This window comes from Oenanthe melanoleuca, chromosome 10, assembly GCF_029582105.1.
Source record: "Oenanthe melanoleuca isolate GR-GAL-2019-014 chromosome 10, OMel1.0, whole genome shotgun sequence".
NCBI classification, from domain to species: Eukaryota; Metazoa; Chordata; class Aves; order Passeriformes; family Muscicapidae; genus Oenanthe; species Oenanthe melanoleuca.
In genome coordinates, this window is record NC_079344.1 from 18090695 (window position 1) to 18105533 (window position 14839).

The 14839-nt window shown below is 59.4% G+C and overlaps 1 protein-coding gene across 3 annotated transcripts in view; it reads left to right on the top strand.

Moving 5' to 3' along the window:
• The window catches only part of LINGO1 (leucine rich repeat and Ig domain containing 1), a 62247-nt gene that overhangs the window by 34604 nt on the left and 12804 nt on the right, over positions 1 to 14839 (top strand). The window contains exon 1 of one of the 3 annotated variants that reach the window (XM_056499371.1): positions 11362 to 11579. The exons of 1 other annotated variant lie outside the window; for it this stretch is intronic. In XM_056499371.1, coding sequence (XP_056355346.1) covers positions 11574 to 11579 — 6 coding nt within the window. In that variant the 5' untranslated portion in view covers positions 11362 to 11573. Of the gene's footprint in view, positions 1 to 11361; positions 11580 to 14385; positions 14448 to 14839 lie in introns of those variants that run through there. One more of the 3 variants, XM_056499372.1, reaches the window with a different exon arrangement.

Sequence of the window (14839 nt, forward strand, 5' to 3'; positions counted from 1 at the left end):
TCTGGGGCTGGAGGATGCAGGTTCAGCACCATCCTCCCCTCTGGTATCCATGGGGCAGAGAGGAGAGGAAGGTAAGAGTGGCCAGCAGTGATTTGGAGCAGAGGTGTGTGCACAGGAAAGCCAGAGCTCTGCACTTCCCTACCACTAGGTGAAATAAGAGGTGATTAGCAAAATATCCCAGCATCCCAGCCACAGAGCCTTCTCCTCTAGCACTGGAAGAGGAAATATGTATTTAAAAACACTGCTCTAACAGAGAGAGGTAATGATGTGTTTCAAGGCAGAGCTGGTATCATTCATAAAGCCCGTGCTGCTTAATTATATCTGTCCCATTCAGGAGAAAAATGAATTCCCAGTGAGTTTCTGGTTTGTTTTCCCTCTGTCCCGCTGTATCTCACCCTGGCTCCAGCTGTTTGTCTGGCTCTTTGGGATCTCTGTCTCCAGCCATAGCTTGAAGCTGGCTGCCAGCCCCAGGAACTGAGGACTGTCACTGTCACCAGGTGCCAGGCACCCAGAGGGGCCCCAGAGCTCAGGATGAGCAGAACTGAGGTGATGCCATCCTGCATTGACTCCAGGTGGGGTAGCAGGGCTAAGTCCTCTGTTCTTATGGGACAATAGTCAACACCACTTTACCCAGAGTTACAGAATCACCAAATGTGCTGAGTGGGAGGGACCCACAAGGATCATGGAGTCCAGCTCCTGGCCCTGCACAGCTCCATCCCCAGGAGTCACTCCAGATGCCCAAGAGCATTGTCCAAACACTTCTGAACTCTTGTCAGGCTTGGTGCTCTCACCACTTCCCTGGGGAGCCTGTTCCAGTGCCCAGCCACCTTCTGGGTGAAGAACATTTTCCTGATATCCATCCTAGCCCCCTGCTGCTAGGCACACAGCCCTGCTTTAGTGCTGGGGACTCTTTGGGGACCCCAAGAGTTTCCTGGCAGGCTCTGGCACGCTGCTGTCTGCCATGGTTCCACTGCCCTGTGGCCCTGCAAGCCAGGGCTCTTCCTTCCAGAAAAGGGCTTTTCATGCTGCTTTTAAACAGCCTTAGCCTGTGGTGCTTTCCTTTCGCCTGTCAGCTCTAGCCTAACATTATTTGGGTAGAAGCAGAGGGGTGGGAGTGTACAGAGGCAAAATGGTGGCTTTTTTTTTATTTCTTGCATTCATAAGACATTTCAAGTGACACACAGAGACAATAACGTATCACTCAGCTCGAGTACAGCTTGAATGGTTTAAAAATACGCTTCTGAACTTTCCACCCCTATTCATGCACAAGCACCATCCCTTTGGGGTCTGCACTTTGGCAAGAACAAACAAGGAGTTAAGCAGCTCGGCAAGACGAGCTATTTCTGGATGTTGCAAGCTCCCTGCTCTGCTCCCATACCCCATTCAATCCTCTAATTATGTGCAGTTGTTTCATGCTGTGTCTCACCGCGTGCTCTCTGGGGGAAACCGCTGGGGCTTTGCCAGTGACGGGAGGGGGGGAAGGGGAAGACTCTGCCACACGCAGCCTGGGAAAACAAGGGGTGCTGTGAGGTTGTCTGGCTGTGGGGATACCAGGGCATGGCCCTGGCACCTCCTGGACAAGGAAGCAGAGCTTGTTAGAGCAACAGCCCCAGTGGGTTGCTAGCTGTCGGAAGGAGGATGCAGCAACAGAAGGTGTGGAGGGACTTCCCCCATCCCTGGGTTCAGTCCCCTGTGTCCCAGAGCCCTCCCTGTGAAATGGAGCCCAGAAGCTGCAAGACAAACATGAGAGAGCAGGAGGGACCACAGGGCTTGCCAGCCACTGCTGCCCTCAGACAATTCCTCTACAGCACTGCCAGCTTGGAGAAGAGAGCGGCTGCTGCCAGGATTCTGAGCCTCCCCTTGTTCTCCTGGCAAGCCTGCCCAGCTGCAGACTTGCTCCAGGGTAACTGCCCATGAAAACTGCCCCTTCCACCTCTGTAAACCCCTGTGAAGATGCTGCTCCAGCATCATAAGAATTTTAGTTAATCCAGTAATAGTCTTTGAATAAGTCAACCAAACAAGAGACGAGACGAGAATAATCTCCAGTGCCTGGAGCTGCGTGGCTGTTCCATTAAAGCAGCTCTGTGAGCATCCTCAGTGCTGCAGCCTGCACCCATCACCCTGGTGTTTCACACTCCCCAGACACTCTCAGCAGCTTTTCTGGTGTTTATGAATGGTGACACAGTGGTCTGGGGGAGACAGCAGAGCCAGCGCCCTCCAGGCGTGGATGGGCACTGAAGGACTGGAAGGGACAAGCAGCCCCTGCTCATCCAGAGGCTGGACAGGGCCAGGGGGATCTGTGCAGATCCGTGTGGGCACAGGGTCCCATACCCCCAAGGCTGGCATCTGCAGTCGGTGCTGTCAGACTGGTGAGAGCTGGGGGCTGTTGCTGGTTACACTGGCCTCAGATAAATTGCCCATGGGAACTGGAGATACCCAGATTCAGCTTTTTGTGTGGGTCTGCCAGGCATGCAGGGCTGTTACCTTCCATGAGCATCTCTACTCATGTCTCTCCTTCTCCCTCAGTCCTCTGCCTTGCACTTCCCTTCTGGCTTAGCACCAGTGATCCTGGGTCTCCTGGGTCCCTCTTCCTGTGCAAGGGTGGCCCAGGAATGGCACAGAGAGCAGGAATGTTTTCTTCTCCCTTTTCCCTTCGCAAGCTGGACCAAAGCTCATCTACCCATACACTGCACTCCCTGGGAGCAGTGCTCAGACCCAGAAGCTTTTACAAACCCATCCACGTGGGTGAATTACCTGACCTGTGCCTCTGCTGTCAGCTGAGCCCTTCCAGCCATCCAGCCTGCTCCCAAGCCCAGCAGCAGGGGAGGGAGGCTGTGGCCAAGCCCCTGTGTGGTCCCAGCAGGCAGCACAGGCAGTTCACATCCAGCTCCATCTGCCACAGCATCCGGAGGCACAGGCAGCCCCTGCACCGCACACCTGGGCTCGGGGAGCCGCCTGTGCCTCCGTCTGCTCCGTCTGTGGGGAGTGGGGCTGCGCCACCAGTGCCCCTCCAGCAGCTCAGGTCAGCTCTGCACAGCCTTGGGTGAGGCAGGGTCCTGGCAGCCCTGCCCATGGATGCTGAAAGGTCCCCTCTATACAGACCCAGTGCAGCAGGAGTTTGGGGCTCAGCCCCCACGACAATGAGGGGTCCCTTCCCCTGCAAGCCCAGTTTGGTGGGTGCTGATGGGGTGCTGGGGACCACTGCCATGGGGCCCTTGCTGTGGAGTGGGGAATGCTGCCAGGAGCCAGAGGCTCCCCCTTCTTCCCAGCTCTACTCTGCACGGGTTTGCTGTATTCTCACCTGATTATGGGATTTGAAATACAGCCTTTGGCTTTGAGACCCAAAATAGATGTCAGGTTGTCTTTACTCTGCCGAAGGCTCCTTAGTATGCAAATCCCTCCCCAGCACAGTCGGTGCAGCACGGTGCTTCTGAAGGGATGGCAGCTCCGGGATCCCAGCTTTCCTGGGGATCCCCAGCTCAGTGCCCTGCTGGGCAGGGGCTTCCCCAAGGCCGTGCTTGCCAGCCGTGGTGCGGTGAGGTGCTGGCCCAGCCCCGTGACAGGCACGTGTTAGGGATGCTGCTTTGCATCCCTGCTCCACTCCCCCCTCGGGACCCGGCAGGTTTCCAGGGAGGCGCTGCGGCCAGCGGGCAGTGACATTTGTTTTGTCACTTACGCTGTCGTCACCAAAAAACCCTAAAAAATGGCTGCCTCTAGGGGAGAGCTGGGCCCGGTGACATTCGCTTCATCTCACAGCAGCGGCAGAGCCGCGCTCCGTGGCGGGATAAACGAGCCCCGAGCTGGCGGCAGAGCGGAGTGCTGGGGAGCAGGCAGGACCTGCCCCGGCTCAGGGACACCCCCTGCTGCAGCAGCCCCCGCAGCTCGGGGCTCTGAGAGAGCCGGGAGCGGATGTTCATTTAGTGACATTAATTGCTTGATACTTTTGCAGCGTTCCCTACCTTGTAAAGATTGAGTCAAAAAGCAGCGCCTGAGGAACTGCCTCTATTAAAGTGATGTTCATTAGAGCCGACTTGGCGCTACCTCATTAGGCTGCTGTAATTGAAGGAGTTAATTGATTATCAATAGTTTGAGTTCCCTCTCCTCATGCCCACAAGGCCCTGCTGGGTGTTCTTCGGGGGCCAGCATTCATCATGAGGCTGGGACGTGCCTCAGTGCTGGCAGCCGCAGCTCGGGCTGCTCCGTGCGTCCTCGTCTCCGTGCTGTGCCCGTCGTGATGCCGGCAGCGTTTTCCGCGTGGGTCCTTTGCGTTCAGCTTACTCACCCAGATCTGGCACTCGCTCCAAACTGTCTAAAATACTTCTGATGGCTCCCCTTTCCACGGCTGTTCTTTAATGCAGAATATGTATTCTATTTGGAGAGGCTGCGTGTGGGGGTTTGGTGACTCTCCCGGGTGCGAAAGCAAAAGCAGAGCCTCCGAAGCAGCTGCTCCCCGAGCGGCTCCGTCCCGCACCGGGGCTGGGGGCACCGCCTGGGGGCCCGGCTGCCCGGCGGGGGCTGCGTGGCCGGGCTCGCACTCTGGTTCTCCTGAGCTTGGACTGACTCCCTCGCACAGACACGTGCTGCTGACTCAGTCACACCTCTGCTGTTTTTAGAGGCGGCCTCCTAACACCCTGCCTCGTTCAGCAGAAAGCAGGGAGATGCTGTGCTTCCCCCAGCCAGCCTGAAAACACATCCCCTGCACTCAGGAGCTGCTCGTCCTGGCCCCCGGCTGCTGGAAATGGGACAGGCGTGGGTTTGGGGTGAGACAGGTCTGTGCTCAGCCCTCCTGCCGTAGAGATTGCCTCCTGCCCTGCCCTCATGTAGCCCTCCTGCCAGGAGCAGTGCCCAGAGCATCCTCGGGTACCCCCAGGAGCTGACGGTCCATTGCTGCACCCAGAGGACCACGGGTGACATGGAAGTGGTGATGCTGCAGGCAAGCTGGGAATGGAAAAAAGGATCCTCTCCATTCCTGCATCCTCACACCTCCACAAGGGCACAAGCAGGGCTCAGAAAGCCAAAGGATAGGGGTGCCACAGACCATTTATCTGCTGCCAGACATCTTTTAGGCAAATGCCACTCCCCTGCCCCAGCGCAGGGTCTGTGCAGCATCACAGGTGACAGCACAGACAGCGAGGTGGGAGGTAGACGAGGCAGGAGGAAACTGTTGCTCCCCCAACTTCGTTAGCTTTAACTAACGAGCTGTTTATAGGAGTGACATGACACCTGCTTTCCTCTTTATAAATTCAATAATTTATGAAAGGTATTAAAGGAAAAACAGCCTCCCGGATAAAGCCTGTGATGCGTGTACGCTGGGTATTAGCCAGATGGGACAATGAGCTACACTTGAATAACACACGAAGATATTTACCCTCTCCCTCTATAAATTATTAAGGGACTTTTTTGCACGTAATTACATGAGCTTTTATGTTTCTCACTCCCTGCCTTTAATCCTTTTTGGAAAGGTGCCAGTCATTTATAGCAGGAGCTGAGCAAACAGCAAACGCTGTGGCTGGGTTTGGGGTTGGGTTTGGGGTCACTGCAGATGGTGGAGATGCAGGAAAGGTCGTGGCTGTGAGCCCATCCTGCTCGGCACGTGGCTCACCCCGCAGGGAGGGGACACCAACGGTGCCACTGTGGGGCTGGGATGGCTTTGGCCCCAGCATGAGGAGCTTTTCCTCCAGAGTGGGTTCGGGGAGGTGGCTCTGGGAAAGTGCAAAGCAGGCTCCAGTGTTTTAAACACCCTCCAACTGTGCATGCAAATCAATTCTCTGCAGATGTAATTGGGCATGCAAATGTCACTAGGAGGCTGTTTACATGTGCAGTGTACATTAGGGGAGCACGTGTGTGTGCAAAGGAACACTGAGGACATCAGTAATAATTACACCCTGGGAGTGTCCTGGTGCTGGGTCTGTTACTTCTGCTTCTCCAGCTCTGGCCTTCAGGGAGCAGAGCTCCCTCCTTGCCCTGCCCCACACCAGACCCTCCTTCCCTGACTGATGTGTTGTGTCCAGCAGGGCAGCTCAGCTCCCCCTGCTCCCCAGCATCGCTCTCCCCTTCCCTCTTGCAGGTATGGTTGCAGCCCCAGCTGAGCCGTGCCCATCTCGACCTGCCACACCAGGCAGAGGCGAAACTTCTTTTAAACATTAAGGTGAGGAGCCCATTTCATCCCCTCCAGGCACCCTGACCCCCTTCTCTTAGCTGCCAAGTGTTTGTGAGTCAGCCCCAGCAGGATGGCTCCCACATCACCTCCCCATCCTCCCTGCCCAGCACAGCCTTTGCTTTTTCAGCGTGGGCAATTGACAGGACTCTCCTGTCCTCCATACCCACAGCACTCTCCAAGCCCTCTCCCTTTGTGCCAAATTCTTTAATCATTGCTCTTTGTCCTGTTGTGCAGCTCCTATTCTTACATCAAGCTGTTAAAAAGCTGTCACTGTCATAAATTCCTTGTCCCAGAAATTATCTTTCATCTCCTGAACGTGGGCTACAATAGGCACTGAGGTGCTTGATATTATTAATACCTTCTATATATGTGTCAATGGGCTTAAGAACTTAATGGAGCCTTTTCCCTCAGCCCTTCAGGCCGTGTTTGGGCTGCTTGACAGAGCAGTCAAGCTATCAGTGCTTGACTCAGGCTGACATGAGGACATGTGGCCTCTCTCCATTCCGTTGCATAGAAAGGCCTAATTTCCACACCCAGAATTCAAATGGGTCGGGGTGGTGGGAGTGATGAGCTGAGCTGGGGCAGACCCTGTGTATCAGCAGCTTATCCCATTCTTCAGCAGCACTTGCTTGAGGGGGCTACAGACAGGTGCTTTTTTTTTCTCCTCTTTATCCCAGAGTTTCATGGAGGTCACATCATGATTTGAGGTGTGCAAGGCAGGAGCATCTCCTATCACTCACACCTCTCACCTCACTTTCAGCTGGACAGAGAGCTGGGGATGGGCCCAGCCACACGTCTGCAGCCTCCAGCAAGCAAGGCTGTGGTGGGGACAGTGGAGGGATCCCCTCCATGGCCTCACAGCCCCAGCCCATGCCCAGGGGGACATGCTGTGGCTCCTGCCACTGCTGTCCCAAGTGAATGGCAGGTAGTCAAAGAATTTTTGGATGATTCTGCTCCAAATCAATACGCTGACCAGAGCAGGGAGCAGTACAAGACAGTACAGAGAGAAAGCATCACGATAATACTTGATAAGGATCCTCAGTTTCACTGAGGAGCAGCCATACAATGTGGAATTTGGATTCCCTCCAGCTGATAATGAGAAGCCACTGGACTGACTCAGCCTGCTGTGAGGAGGCATCAGCACACATCCAGATGGCCGTGGGGATGGGGGAGCAGGAATATCCTGCCTTGCCTCTTCGTCCCACTCCCCCCACACACCCTGAAATGTCACCACCTCCAAGGGAGAACGTGATCTGGGACACGTTTCCCCTGCCTGCATCCGCAGGGGCGCGGTGGAACAGCCACCCCGGGAACGAGGGTTCCCCAGGAACGAGGGTTCCCCGGGAACAGGTCCTACTGCCAGCAGTGCTGAGGCCAGGGGAGCTCTGTGTCCCCGTGTTGTGCAAGGCACACGAGACATCAGGGTGACCTTTCCTCGCTGTTCAAGCAGCCAGGAGTTCATGGTGCCTTCTGCAGGGGCTGGGCAGGGCTGGGCAGGATCAAGGAGCTGCTGGCCGAGCCCAGGGGACATGTGAGGTACCCCCTCTGCGGATGTGCAGGGGCAGGGCAGGGACAGACCCTCCCCCGCTCCTGCTGCCGAAGGGAGGGGGCTGGAGGGGCAGACAGCCGATCTGGCGTTCCCAGAGCCAGCGCTGGCAGTACTTCAAGGTGTGGTACATCTTATCTCTGCCTGGCATTTGCATGTATTTTCTCAGCTCAGCTTGTTACGATAAAAGTGTGAAAATCTGAAAGAAAAGGGATGATAATAATAATGGGAGTAATTAAAGTGCACCTCCCTCCTGCCAGCTCGGCCCTTCCCAGACCTATTGCGGCATTCCCGGACACGTGCGCTGAAACCACGGGAGACGAGCGCGTCCCGAGTGCCTCCCCTGAGGGGCAGCTCTGTTCCCACTGCCCAGGTCCCTCATGCCGTGTGCAGGTGCCGCCTCTCCGGGAGGGAGCTGAGAGCAGGGATAAACTCCTGCCTCCTGCCAGCAGAAGGGAACCATCTGCCACAGCCTGTTATCATCTGAGGATGGCAGTGGCAAGGAGCTGGAGCATCTGTCTGAGGGACGAGCCCCCGCAGATGGACACCCAAATGTTCTTGCTGTTCCCTGCAGGTTTTAGAGAGGAGCGTGTTCAGCGAGGGCGTGGGAGCCGAGCTGCTCTGCAGCGTCCGGGGGCTGCACGCAGGTCAGCACAGCACAGCACCTGGAGGGCTGGGGCGCTTTGGGTCACTCCATGCTGCAAAAAGGAGCTTGGTCCAGTTGAGGGGTTGACCCACAACAGCTGGATTTGGTCTCTACAACATGGAGGAGGCCTCTAAAGGTGATAGAAGAGGGAAAAAAGACATATTAGCTGCAAAGCTGTCAGCTGCACATAGCTACAGGCTGTCAGTGGGGACAGGAGGGGATGGTACTTCCAGTGAGGCTTGGCTGTGTGCTTCTGACTGTCCCCAGCACACTGCCACCCATGCTACAGCACCCCAGGGACACTGACAGTAAGCTCACCAGTCATGACGAGTCAGTAGATGCAGAAATGTGGGAGTCTTTGGGGCTTCTGAGCAGGGGCAGTGCAGTTCCTCTGGCAGAGATCAGCAGGGTTCATTGCCGCCAGGATCTGCCTTTGTCCAAAGTGTCCTTGAGGCTGTTGGGGTGAGGAAGTGCTGCCCACGAGGTGGGCTGAGAGTTAAAGAGAGAAAAACCCAAATGGCAGTGCTGCTCCTTGGGCAGGTTGGTTGTACTGTCTCCTCTTACACTCTGGCACTGTGGGCAAGGGCCTTGGGGCTCCAGCTGAGTAAGCAGCTTCTCGGTGATGTTTTCTTCTCCCTGCATTCTCTATCCTTCCCATTGCCTCTCCCCACTGCTGGCCAAAATGCACAGTGTCAAAGCAAACCAGGGCTGTGCCCTGCTGCCATTCCTGGGGCACCATGCTGCCCTCACCTCTCCTGCTGCCCCTGGTCCCTCCACCCAGGTCCAAAATCATGGAGCCATCGAATGGTTTGCATTGGAAGAGGTCTCAAAGATCCTCTGGTTCCAAACTCCTGACATGAGCAGGGACACCTTCCACTTAGACCAGGTTGCTCAGGGCCTCACCTAAGCTGGCTTGGACACTTCAGGGAAGGGAACCACACGCTGAGGGTGCACAAAAGGCAGGGTCAGCACAGGGCTGTTCCACAGCGGAGGTGTGCACAGCTGCCACCTTAGCCCAAAAGCTGATCCCTGCTCCTGCCCAGTGCCCGCTCTGCCTCTCGCCTCGCTCCCAGGGATGGAGCCGAGGTGGGAAAGACGGTCTTGGAAGGCCCCCTGCTTCCAGGCAGTGCATAGCATCACTCTCACACGCCACCAGGGCTCCGTGCATGGCGGACTTGCCGTGTCTTTGTGGAAGGGCTGAGGTGAAATTTCGCCCCTCACACACCAACAATTCCAGGAATTATTCCCGAGCGTTACTATTGAAAATGCGGGCCTGCACTTTAGTGGGGCTTTAACGGGGGCGGGGCGGAAGCATTAGAAGCGGCATTCAGAGCTCTTAGCCTGTCTTTTGTCCTCTGTTTGTTTTTTTCTGGCCGCATTCAGATTGCCGGCTTTGTCCGTGTTTGTGAAGTGCTATTAACATCGATGGCATTGCTGCCATAGCTGTAACAATAAGAGGCATCGATCCGCACCGGGTGAAGGTCTGAGGACCGCTGAGAGGGGCCAGGCTGAGTTTCCTTGATGGCAGGAGGAGAGCTCGGGCAGCACACACGCGTTGTCACCCCACCGTGTTTCTTGCCACGAGGATGCTGTGCCCAGGCCCACGCAGGGACACGCACCTGATGGGCACCCACCCTCCCAGGCGAGCCGGGTCTGTGCCGGTGGGAGCGGAGGAGTGGGCAGCAGCGGGAGCGGAGAGCTGCAGTGATTCAGCCCTCAGCTGGCGAGTTCACCGTGCCCACCCTTTGTTTGTTCCTCCTCTGCTCAGGAGCTCGCCTGTGCCAGGCAGGATGAGGGGGCTGCGGGGAGGCAGCAGCCTTTGCCTGGGTGCCAGGAGGGGCTCGAACTTCCCGGGGCTTGCTCCTAGCCCTCTGCAGGGACAGGAGCTTGCGATGGCCCCTCCTGCGCTCCATGGCAGGCACGGGAGAGGCCTTGGGCCAGCTCAAAATCTCCCACTTGCAGAAAGAGCCGTTCAAGGGAAGGCTCGTGGGAGCCAAGGAAGAGACTCGCGGCCCCAGCCCGTGCTGCTGCCGAGGGCTCTGGTGCCCCTGCCCTGGGCCCGCCTCGGCCGGCAGCCAGAGAGGCAGCACAGGGCAGGAATCACGCCGGGAGAGCCCAGCCGAAAGGAAGCAGGAGGGGAAAGTGCAAATTGCAGGCAAAGTTTGTGTCCATTACTGCTGGAGAAATCAGCCTCAGCTGCGAGAGCCAGCATTGGGCAAATCTAACGCTGCTCGATAGAGTGTCTATTGTGGAAGGGGGAAGGCGGTGGGCAGCGCTCGGGAAGTCGTGCCCTTAGTCCTGAATGAAAGGCCAGCTCGGCACGCACCGGACCCTCCGAGGGGCCAAGTCCCAGGCCTGCCCTCGGAGGCGTCCCCTCAGCGCTTGCAGCCCTTTCCCTCTCACGTGCCGGGGTGGGGGGACAGTGTAAAGAGGAGCAAAACGCTGTGCTGAGGTAGCTGCTGTAGGACGGACCCTCCGGAATCCCCGGGGGAGCCGGCACCGTCTCTCGGCGGACGCGGGCAGGGCTGGGCACCGACGCGGCGGTGACGGGCAGAGCTCGGCCGGTCCGTCCTCTGCGGACAGCGAGGCTGCACCGGCGGGGCGGGGGCTGCGGGGCCCCTTCCATCGAGCGGCCCCGGTTGGCGGGGGAGCCGCCCCCGCTCCCCCCGCCCCGCAGCCCCGGGGACCCGCACCCCCCGCGCGGAGCGGGGGCGGCGGCGGGAGGAGGGACCGGCCGTGCCCGCCGCTGCCGCTGCCGTGCCCGCCGCTCCGCGCACCGCCCCGCGCCCGCCGCCGGCTCCTCCCGGAGGGGAGGCGGGGGCCGGCGGCACCCAGCCCGGCCCCGCCGCGGCAGACCCGGCCGGCGGAGCGGAGCGGGCGTGCGGAGCCCGGGCCGAGCCAGCCGCCCGCCCGCCCGCGGGGGCGATGCCGCCGCCCCGAAGCGCCGCCGGCCGCCCGGGCGCGGAGGGCAGGGAGCCGCCGGCCGCGCGGCCCTAGGGCGGCCCCGGCGGGGCCCCGTGCCCGGCCCGGCCCGGCCCGGCCCGGCCCTCCCTCCCCCGGGCGCGGGACTGGGGGGCGGCCCGGCCCCGGGAGCGCCGCCGCCGCCGCCGCTCGTGCTGTCGCTGCGGAGAGGGGGAGCTGCGCTACTGCAGGTGGAGGTTTGGCGGGGGGGCCGGGGGAGATGCCATTTCTGACCGAAGGAGATCGCCGGCGAGGATGAGATGCGGGTAAGCGGGACGGGGGAGCGGAGCGGGGCGCGGGGCCGGCGGGGCGGGCAGCGGGCGGGGGCTCCGCGGCTCCGGGACGGCGCCGCCGCGCTGCCCCAGGGCCGGAGCCGCGCCGGTGCGGAGGGCGCGGGGCTGGGAACTTGGTGCGTGCCCGGGCTGCGGGGAGCCGTGTGCTCCGGGGAGCCGTGTGCTCCGGGAGCTGCCGCCCTCCAGCCCCGCCGGTGCGGATGCTGCCGCCTCCCCGCCCCGCTCTGCCCGGGCGCTCCCCTCTGCCCATCTCCTCCCCGCACCCCCGCCCCGTTCCCGCAGCCTCGGCGCAGCCCCTGCGGGAGCTGCGAACCAGGCGGGGCCGGGGTCCCAGCCAGAGGGCTGGGGCTCGGCAGGACTGAGGCTGTATCGTGATGGGGAGTATCCTCCTCCTCTCCGGGTAGTTCCCGGGTGAATTGGCCGGCCGAGAGCAGATGCCTTGTTCAGGTAGGGAACGGATAGTCTGGTCAGCGCTACCCTCCGGGACTGGCAGGGGAGCAGGGATCAGCCTCAAGCCGGCTGTGCCCATCTCCTGCCCAGCAAGGGTTAACTCAGGAGGAGGAATTGTTCCTCTGCCCATCCCCAAAGCAGAGGCATTAAGGGTTAAAGACGGGCAGGGAGAGCTCTCCAGCCCGGAGTGACCAGATCGGAGGCAGCAGTCATGGGGAAGGGGCGTTTTTCAGGGCAAGGGTTCACCTCTCTGTCACCAGCCCTCCCAGCCTGGAGATAGGTAAGTCGGGGACGTGGGGAGTTAATGCCGAGTGGGGTGATTCCTCAGGCTCCGGGAGGGCTCTGGGGGCTCTGAAGGGTCCCCCTGCCTGGGCTCAGCCCCACATCCCGGAGCCAGGAGCCAACTCAGAGAACTGAAGATGCTGGGCCAGGGTCATGCTGCCGGCGCCTGCCCGTTTGTGTCTGGCAGAAAAAAGAAGTGGTTAATGTTGAAGGAGCTCCACAGGGTAGTGGGGATTGCGAGGATGCCCAGGAGCCTGTTTGGCAGAAGGGCTCTGGGAGCCCTCCCGGGCGGTGCCGGTGCTTGTTGCTCTCCGTTACTGTGTGTAGGTTATTGGATTTTTCACCTTGCGCCTTGGATGTATAAATAGCCCGAGTGACGGGTAGAGACACGACTCGATCCAGGTGCTGGAGATGCCACCTCCAAGAAGGAATGGGAGTGTTGGTGCCGCGAAAGCGATTTGCACGAGGAGGGAGGGTGAGCGTGGGCACCGGTGGGATCGGGTCTGCTCGGGCTGGTTGGCGTCGCCGAGGCTCTGCTGCCTCTCCCTGCCTGTCCCTGCCCCTGCTGCCGCCCAGCCATCGCCATCCGCGGTCCTTCCAGCAAACGCCCTTCCCAGCAAGCGGCTGTGGCCGCTGGCCGGCAGCAGGGGATCGCTGTGACAGCCCTGCTGCTCTCCGGGGTCTGACTCGCGGGGGGAAGCTCGGGCATTCCCAGGAAGAGCCCCACTCCATGGATCTCCCTCCATCTCCCCTTCCTCTGCACCACCTCCCGGAGCCCGGCTGTGGCTCTGCAATGTTCTCCCTTCCACAGCCCCATCCCAGCCCTCCTGCCAGCCTTAACCCTCTCCTCGCTGCTCTGCACCTTGCAGCAGCCCTGACCTGATCTTCACGCACGCTGAAGGCGGCTGTGGAGCAGCAGTGTGCCATCTCCTCCAGCACGGGGGCTGCACGGACCGTACGGGATTGCCCCTATCCCAGCCCATATACCAGCTCATCCCTACCCAAGGCAGCTATCCCAGCCCCTATCCCAGCCCATCCCCACCCAAAGGCAGCTACCCAGCCCCTATCCCAGCCCAGCCCCTATCCCAGCCCATCCCCACCCAAAGGCAGCTACCCAGCCCCTATCCCAGCCCATCCCCACCCAAAGGCAGCTATCCCAGCCCCTATCCCAGCCCAGCCCCTATCCCAGCCCATCCCCACCCAAAGGCAGCTATCCCAGCCCCTATCCCAGCCCAGCCCCTATCCCAGCCCATCCCCACCCAAAGGCAGCTATCCCAGCCCCTATCCCAGCCCAGCCCCTATCCCAGCCCATCCCCACCCAAAGGCAGCTATCCCAGCCCATCCCTACCTCACAGCAGCTATCCCAGCCTGTCCCCACCCAGCATCACTGCCCAAACCTTTCTCCCCCTGCTTGTTCCCTGTCCTGGAGCTCTGGCAGGGGCAGGTGGCCAGAGCCCCGTGTCTGTCCCAGGTGCCCACAGCAGTGGGGCAGCTCAACTCCCCCTCCTCCCTGGCGCCAAAGCCTCCTCAGCCCATCCAGAGTGGGCTGGGGGTCTGTAGGACGACGTGTCTGGCTTGGCTGTGCCTCCTCACCTGCTGCTCCTTGCTCCTTCCTGGATCCTGCTGGTGCAGCTGCTGAATGCCAGGGAGGAGAAGGGGCCTCTGGAGCTCTCAGATGATGAGCAGGGCCAAGAGGGAAATGTGCCCCTGGGCTAAAGCCTCCATGTCTTCCCGCAGAGAGTTTTCCCCACAGAGTTTTCCCCATAGCACCTGAGCTTCAGTGCTCAGGCAGCCCCAGCTCCCGCTGGGTCTCATGGGACAGGCAGGAGGTGACTGGAGGAAACAGTGGAGCTGCTTTTACAGCTCCTGGGGAAGCGTCAGGTTTTCCAGGCCTTCTTGTGGACGGATTAATTACTAAACAAATGGCTGTACCACTGTAACACTGTACTGTGCTGCAGTTACTCTACACCTGTAATGTAATTACTGTGTGATACCTCTAATTACCACTGTTTCCTGGAAGGTTAACAGCAGCACTGAAGGACTTCTGCTTTCTTTAGTGTCCGGCTTCACGCAGCCACAGCAGCACTGCTCAAGCTGGTGCTGCTCCATGTAAGTGACAAGTATAAAATCCTCTAACTTGAGGCTCTAATACAAGGGTGGATAAATCACTTTATCATAACACCACAAGTATAGTGTAATTACAGTTGTTGAATTATGGGCTTGATGAGGTGCGTTGGATGACCACTGGGTGCTGCTATTTGGTGGGACCCTGTCCTTAGAGGCAGAGTTGGCAATGGGCACATCTCTTTGAAAACACAATTCACAGCTTGGCCAGGGTGGCTGTTTGGGCTCTCCAACATGCCCAGTGCACTGAGTCAGCAGCTCTCCTCTGTTCTGTGCTGAACCTCAAGCAGGGTTCATCCTAGCATGAGCAGAAATGGCTTTTGGTGGGAAAAGAGCCAGAAGAGCTTTTCAGGTAGCAGGGAAGGCTGGGGTGAAAG